Source organism: Nicotiana tabacum, chromosome 24 (genome assembly GCF_000715075.1).
Source record: "Nicotiana tabacum cultivar K326 chromosome 24, ASM71507v2, whole genome shotgun sequence".
NCBI lineage: Eukaryota > Viridiplantae > Streptophyta > Magnoliopsida > Solanales > Solanaceae > Nicotiana > Nicotiana tabacum.
Window position 1 is genome coordinate 1,323,237 of NC_134103.1, and position 6,702 is coordinate 1,329,938.

At 36.4% G+C, this 6,702-nt stretch overlaps 1 protein-coding gene across 4 annotated transcripts; it reads left to right on the plus strand.

Annotated features, from left to right (window-relative positions):
• The first annotated feature begins 575 nt into the window (after positions 1 to 575).
• Positions 576 to 5,888, plus strand: LOC107780187 (protein WVD2-like 7). 4 transcript variants are annotated; one of them, XM_016600719.2, is made up of 10 exons: positions 576 to 890; positions 1,039 to 1,120; positions 1,726 to 2,655; positions 2,823 to 3,047; positions 3,221 to 3,264; positions 3,365 to 3,457; positions 3,540 to 3,636; positions 3,719 to 3,790; positions 4,060 to 4,167; positions 5,079 to 5,888. In XM_016600719.2, the coding sequence occupies exons 2-10, from the start codon at positions 1,079 to 1,081 to the stop codon at positions 5,562 to 5,564; spliced, it is 2,097 nt and encodes a 698-aa protein (XP_016456205.1). In that variant the 5' UTR covers positions 576 to 890; positions 1,039 to 1,078; the 3' UTR covers positions 5,565 to 5,888. The 4 variants fall into 4 exon arrangements, with proteins under 4 accessions (XP_016456205.1, XP_016456207.1, XP_016456206.1 ...); XM_016600721.2 differs by having other exon boundaries at positions 577 to 890; positions 3,731 to 3,790; XM_016600720.2 differs by having other exon boundaries at positions 577 to 890; positions 3,368 to 3,457.
• Positions 5,889 to 6,702: the final 814 nt, after the last annotated feature.

Below are 6,702 nucleotides of genomic sequence, written 5' to 3' on the forward strand. Positions count from 1 at the left end.
GAACATCTAAGGGCCAGGATAACGATTAGGTGGGGAAGGTTTAAAGTGGGACCCAGATTACGTGGGCCAGTCCACAGAAGCAGACAAAAAGGGGAACACAAGCACATGATTACTGATGCACCCCACAAGCATTGGATCATAAATGTTCGGTAAATTGCAGCTGTCTTCCTTATAACTTTGTAATATTGCACACTTCATACTTTTGCTTTAATAAATTGTATGCATGTTGCTCCCTCTATTATCTATCAATTCAAAAAACAAAAAAAATTGAAATCGAATTTTTTTTTACTAAAAGAGATATTGCATAATAATCAATTTCTTCTTCTTTGTTTCATTCCTACCAATAATTTATTCTCTTTTTTATTTCTAATAATTAGAAATCTTATATTGTTTAGTAATTTTTAAAATATTGTAGGACTATTCAATTTTTTTCAATATAATATTTAAAGTTTCAACAAATAGAAAAAATGTAATTATTTGAAAAGGGAATTTTCATAGAAACACTAGTGAGGTCAGTCAGATTTACAAACTTGTTGGATTTGTTTAATATTATTGCTAAACAAGAAGGACGTAACTGCAATTCAACCTTTTCTTTTCCTATTCTATGTTTTCGGTTCGGTTTAAGATCTACTAATCAGTTATTTAATCCAAAAATAATAATTATATTAGAAAATTTTCAACATTTCATATTCACTCCATTTAACTACCAGTCCTTCTCAGTCTCTTAAATCCTTGTTAAAACTCCCTTCTTCAAAGCAAAGTAGTGATTCTTCTATACTCTTAACACGTTTTCTTCCACTTTATTTCTCACTTTTTACCAAAGAAATTGATCCAAATTTGCTTCTTCTACTAACCCTTTTCAAGATTCTGCCGCAATTTCCTTAAAACTTGTAACTTTCTTGCTCTTTTTATATGTAAATTCATTTTGGTCCAATTTTATGATGTTTATGTATTAAATAGTGAAAAGGGTCTGTTTGTTTTTAAGTAATGTTGTGTTATATTTCAGAATTTAAAGATTTTGTTGTTGAAAAAATGCAGATAATATTTATGAAGGTGCTTTAAAAGGATCAGTTTTGAAATGGCAGGTGATATTGAAGAACCCTTTAGGCTTAGTTTTCAGGTAAAGTTGCTGTTTTTATTCCCCTTTTGGATCTTACAATTTGTTACTCTCATTCATTCATAAGTTGAATATGATAAAATATGAATTTAAGAAAAAAGTTGGAATCTTTATGTTGTAGGTTAGTTGTTTCAGTATCAGTCTATCTGTTTTTGGAATTGAATATGATTAAATTATGGTTAATAAGATGCATATAAGCACTTTTCATAAGTTAAATTTGGACCTTTTTACTCAGGCGGTTTGAGGCGGTTACTGAATGTTTTTAGTAACTTCTTTGTGTTTTGTTGATTTGAAAACTCTTGGTATTTTGTAGGTTTGTTAGTTATGGATCCACAACACTGCCATGAAATGATATACTAAATGTTGGATTGCATGCTTGTTCATTGATTGAGACTTTGTGGAAAGAAACTTTTAGTGCAAAAGATTTAATTGTCTTCTGGAATAGTTGTAGTTTTGTAATCCCTTTTAACAATAGAGTGTTAGGAGATGTTAATTGAGATATTATTAGTTAAACCATTTAAGGTATGTGAAGATTTTTCATGAGAAGTAACTTTGTGATCAGTCGGTTTCTGATTCTTGGTCTTAATCTACATTACCAAAATTGACAGGCAGATTCGTGGCAATCTGGATCTATCTCATTCGGTAGATTTGAAAACGAAGCTTTATGTTGGGAGAGGAGGTCTTCTTTCACACATAACAGGTATCTTGAAGAGGTTGAGAAATACTCGAAGCCAGGTTCTGTAACTGAGAAGAAAGCATATTTTGAGGCGCGTTTTAGGAGGAGGGGACTTCTAAGCCAGAGCTCGTCTGAGTGGCAGAACGGGACCGAGTCTCAAACTAGTGAAAACGATTGCCCTGAGAATACATGTTATGAGGGGGACTTTGAGCATGTTAATGAGGTCGGCTGTTCTGCACACTTTGTTGAAAATCATGATGGATCAGCCAACGTACTGAAGAATGAAAATTGTCAAGCTAGTGAAAATGATGCCGCTGAGAGTACAGGTTATGAGGGGGATTTTGAGCATGTTAGTGAAGTTGGCCATTCGGCTCGCTTTGATGAAAATCAGGATAGACCAATCCATTTACTGAAGAATGAAAAATATCAAGCTAGTGAAAATTATGTCACTGAAAATACAGGTTATGATGGGGACTTTGAGCGAGTGAATGAGGTTGGTCATTCTGCACGCTTTGTGGAGAGTTTTGATGGATCAAACAACGGAGACGACGAAGTCACAGAATTTGACAGAGAAGATAGTATAATTTTCCATTCAGGACCTCATACTGAACATGCCACCGACAGATCCCATGTACTTCAAAGTATTTCTGAGCATCTGGAAGCAGAAGCAAAATATCATCTTGATGCTGGAAATTCAGCTGTTGATGATCCTGCACCTGAGATTGAAGTGAAAGAGAAACGAGAAGACCAAGATAACAGTATGGAGGTTTCATCAACCTCTGTTGATCTGTCCTCAAATGCTCACACCACTGAGAAAGATGGTAGTGTTTGTTCAGCACCTCAACGAAGTTCATCTTCGAAGGTACACCTCTTTTAGCATTTGTTATTATTAATCTTCTGTTTTTACAGCAGGTGCCGATCCTTCTTGCTTACTGTACTAAGCTATTTTAAATAATAGCATTTGTAGTCTTCTTCTAGAGCAGAAAATTATCTCCCCTTTATGTAGACTCCCCTGTGCCTAAATTGCAGGTGAGGACTGCTTCTCGATCAAGAGATGCAAAATCCAGAATGTTGTCCCAAGTTAATGTTGCTAATGGCAAGGGGACTATCTCAAAACAAGCATATAAAGACATTTCACGAAAACCAAATAGAAGGCATAGCGATGTTTCCTTGACACAAAAAGGAGAAAAGCCCGGATTGGAAGCTCTGAACACTCTCCATTTGCGTCCAACTGCCAGAATGCCAAAACCAGAGGTTGTTATCAGTTTTAGGCTTAGTGTTATCTTCATATTGAATATCTATATGGAGGAGGAAGCCCTGCTATGTCAATGCTTTGGAACTTATTGCTCCATTGCTCAAATTTTATTTTATTTTCAATTCTTCTTCTATTATTAAATTGATGGTAACAGGTGGCTTGCTTTATATAGGTTTCTTCAGGTTCAAAAGCTAATGTACTTGATCAACAGAAAAGGTATGCTGCTAATTATGTCTTCCATATTAAAAATTTAGGATATTTTGTTCCCACTGATTCATCCTAATTTTCCTGATCTCGTTGTTATTGAATTATGTAGCAGTGAACAAGATCCGAGAGCAAAAAAGGTGGTCGCTTCTCGTGCTTTCTGTACAGAGAAAGTTAGCCAAAGAGTATATCAAAGTGTAAACAGGTCAATATCGTGGTAAAATTGTGATCTTTAAGTACATATTGTGTTCATCAGCATTTATCTTATGCATATTGTTGTTGTTCAGGGATAAGCAGAGTGTGAATTCAAGTCAACCAGGCATGAAACAGAATGGATCTGGTTTCCGTTTCAAATGTGAAGAGCGCGCCAAGAAAAGGAAAGAGGCAAGGACCAGTTTCTTGTGTCAATTCGATAAAGTTTAAAAGTCATATATAACCTTCAAAAAGTTTTTGATATTGATTTCAGTTCCTTGTGAAGCTAGAGGAGAAAATGCATGCGAAAGAGGCAGAAAAACATCAGCTCCAAGCAAGAACTCAGGTAATAAAGTCAGGCAATGATTCTTGTGACTGTTCTAAACAGGTGTAGATTAATATAGAGAATCATTAGGCTGCTTCTGTCCAATGCTAGCTTAAAAGATCATTGGTATATATTCAGTTAGGTTTTCTTCTCTTTTATTTTATTTTCTGCTATCTGTTTAGACTTGCAAATTGATATATCCAATGTAGCTATGGGTTGGATGGCAATTTTTGTTGATTGGTAGCTGTGATTAATGACAGTTAGTTTGATTTACTTTGTGATATCTTTAGGTAAAGAAAGAAGCAGAGCTCAAACAGCTAAGGAAAAGTCTCAATTTCAAAGCCACTCCAATGCCTGCCTTCTACCATGAACCTGGTCGTTGGTCAGAAAGAAACAAGGTATTAACAACTAACAAGTCACAAATAATGAGATTACTCAGAGCCCCAAAAGCTCAATATTATAATCCTAATCCTTCTGTTATTTTACATATTTCCTGTGTTGAAATTAGGATGCATCAAAACCATGCACTTCGGCATGCTGTTCGCATGAAATGTATAGCCTGAGAAAATACGTTTACAAGCTGTTTTACTGATTATGGTAGAATCATTTCCCTGTAATTTTATACGACTCAAATCTCCTTTCATGGACAACCGACTTTACCTTTCTAAAAATTAAAACCAAAGAGAAAAAAAAATAAAAAAATTGGAAATTTCTGTCTTGCTATCCTTGATCAAGGGTAAACATTGACACTAAAGGAAGGAACAGAGCATCTTGTACCCTAGGAACAGGTTTGCTTCAAAGTAAACTTTCTTATCTGAGAAAGGCTTTTGGAAGCCTCGGATGTTAATTTCTGTTATGGATGGTTGGAAACTTTGATGGTTGTTAAACTTTGACTTTCTAACATCCTCTCAAGGCTGAAAGCTGAATGCATAGTGAATAATATGATAATCGCCTAGTGAATAGTACCCTTTCATGCGGATCTGAGTAATATGAGAGGCCAGCCACATGGATGCCAAACTTGTTTGATTGATGTCACAGCAATTAGTATTGACAATCTTCCATCTCTAGCTATATGATCTGAAGATGGATTGAGACCAGCCAATCTCTCTCCTTATTTATATAAATCTTGTAGATCCTGCTGAAACAGGAAAATGGTCTTGCTACTTATCTGTCTGTCTTTTTATTTATGAGTGTGTCTGCACTCGTTCATCAGTTGTTCTTGATCATTATCCTTCTAATTGGTGATTAGTTCTGCCTCCCGCTTTGATAGTCATAATCATATAACTTGCTTCTTTGATTGATTTTCCAGGAGTTAGCAAGTAAGACTAAATCAAGTAAATCACAAAGCAGGCTTTCATCTCCAGGGACAAGAGCTACTAGTGAAACAGAGAACATCGTTCCTCGTTCAGGGGCAGAAATTGATAACAGCTGTTCCACTAATGAACGTCTAAATGTGGCTGATTCACCAAAGGCGTCAGAAGTAACCAATCATCCTTCAGCAGAATTATCAGACAGCAGTGTGCCATCTTCAGCTCCAACAAGCAAAACTTCTCGACAGACCAGATCGAATAAATCAGTAGCTCCAAAGAGAGAGCAAGAGAAAAGGCAGGTTGTGAATTCTCCAAGACCGAAAACACCAGATGGGAACAAGGGGAACAAGGGCTTCAAAGCTGAGGAGAAAACTAAAGTTGTTGCGCGAAGAATGGGAAATGGTGCAATGAGAAAGGATATTAGAAGTATTGATTTGAGCAGAAGTACACGAATGGGTCGTTTAGCTGTTGGCGTTGCTTCCTAAACACATCAGCTTTTACATCTTATAAAACCCGTCATGTCTGCAAGACGGACGACGTAATGAAGGTAACTTGGTGATCTTGCTCCTAAGTCAGATTGTAATGTGTGAATTCTCATTTTCGCAACATAGCAAATGTGATGGATCAAATATGTTGAGACGATATACTTAGTGTGTAGGTTAGCGTTTCTGTTAGATAAGCAGTCTGTAACTATGTGTAGTTTGGATAGAGAAATAATTATAGACCTCTTTAAGCCAAGTTCTTGAAATACCATGAATGCTGTACTACTAAATATTAACACACTGAATAAGATGTTAAATTTCAGTTCAGTTATTGGTCTTATTAGATTGTCTTTCCTACCCTACCCCCTCCTTTCCTCCCCTCAAAGAAAAACACCTTTACTATGAAAAGGAAAGGCAATTCCAATTCTATTTTCTTTTATCTTAAAACTGTTAATCATATAGCTGTAGGGGAGCTTGGGAGCTTTGGCGTAACTGGTAAAGTTGATGCCATGTGATCAGAAGGTCACGGGTTTGAGCCGTAGAAACAGTCTCTTGCAGAAATGCAGGTAAGACTGCATCGTACGATAGACCCTTGTGGTCTGGCCCTTCCCCGGACTTCGCGCATTGTGAGAGCTTAGAGCATCCTTGTGGTCCGGCCCTTCCCCGAACCCCGCGCATTGTGGGAGCTTAGTACATCCTTGTTCTCCGGACCTTGTGCATAGTACGAACTTATTGCACCGGGCTGCCCTTTTGTTAATCATATAGTAATAGGACCACCATTGTTGGTAGTTGATTGGTATCTCTCATAGACTAGTCACTAAAGCACAGCCGTTCATCTCTTACAATTAAATACTTATAAAGACTCTTCATAAAATATTAACTTATTCTAGGGTACAAAGAGTCGACATCATATGCAAATTAATCATCCAATCTAATCATGCCATAACTTGAGATTAACATCATATATTTGCTAATCTCTCAAGTCTTTAATGGTAATCCATAGTGGGAAAACAAACATTTGATGAGATTGTGACCTTTGAACACCTTAGGCTACTAGACGAAATGTCACTCTCTTAATCTCTCACAGCCTGTCTGTTCATTAATTTCATCAATTATTAATTTTGCACCTTATTACACTTCA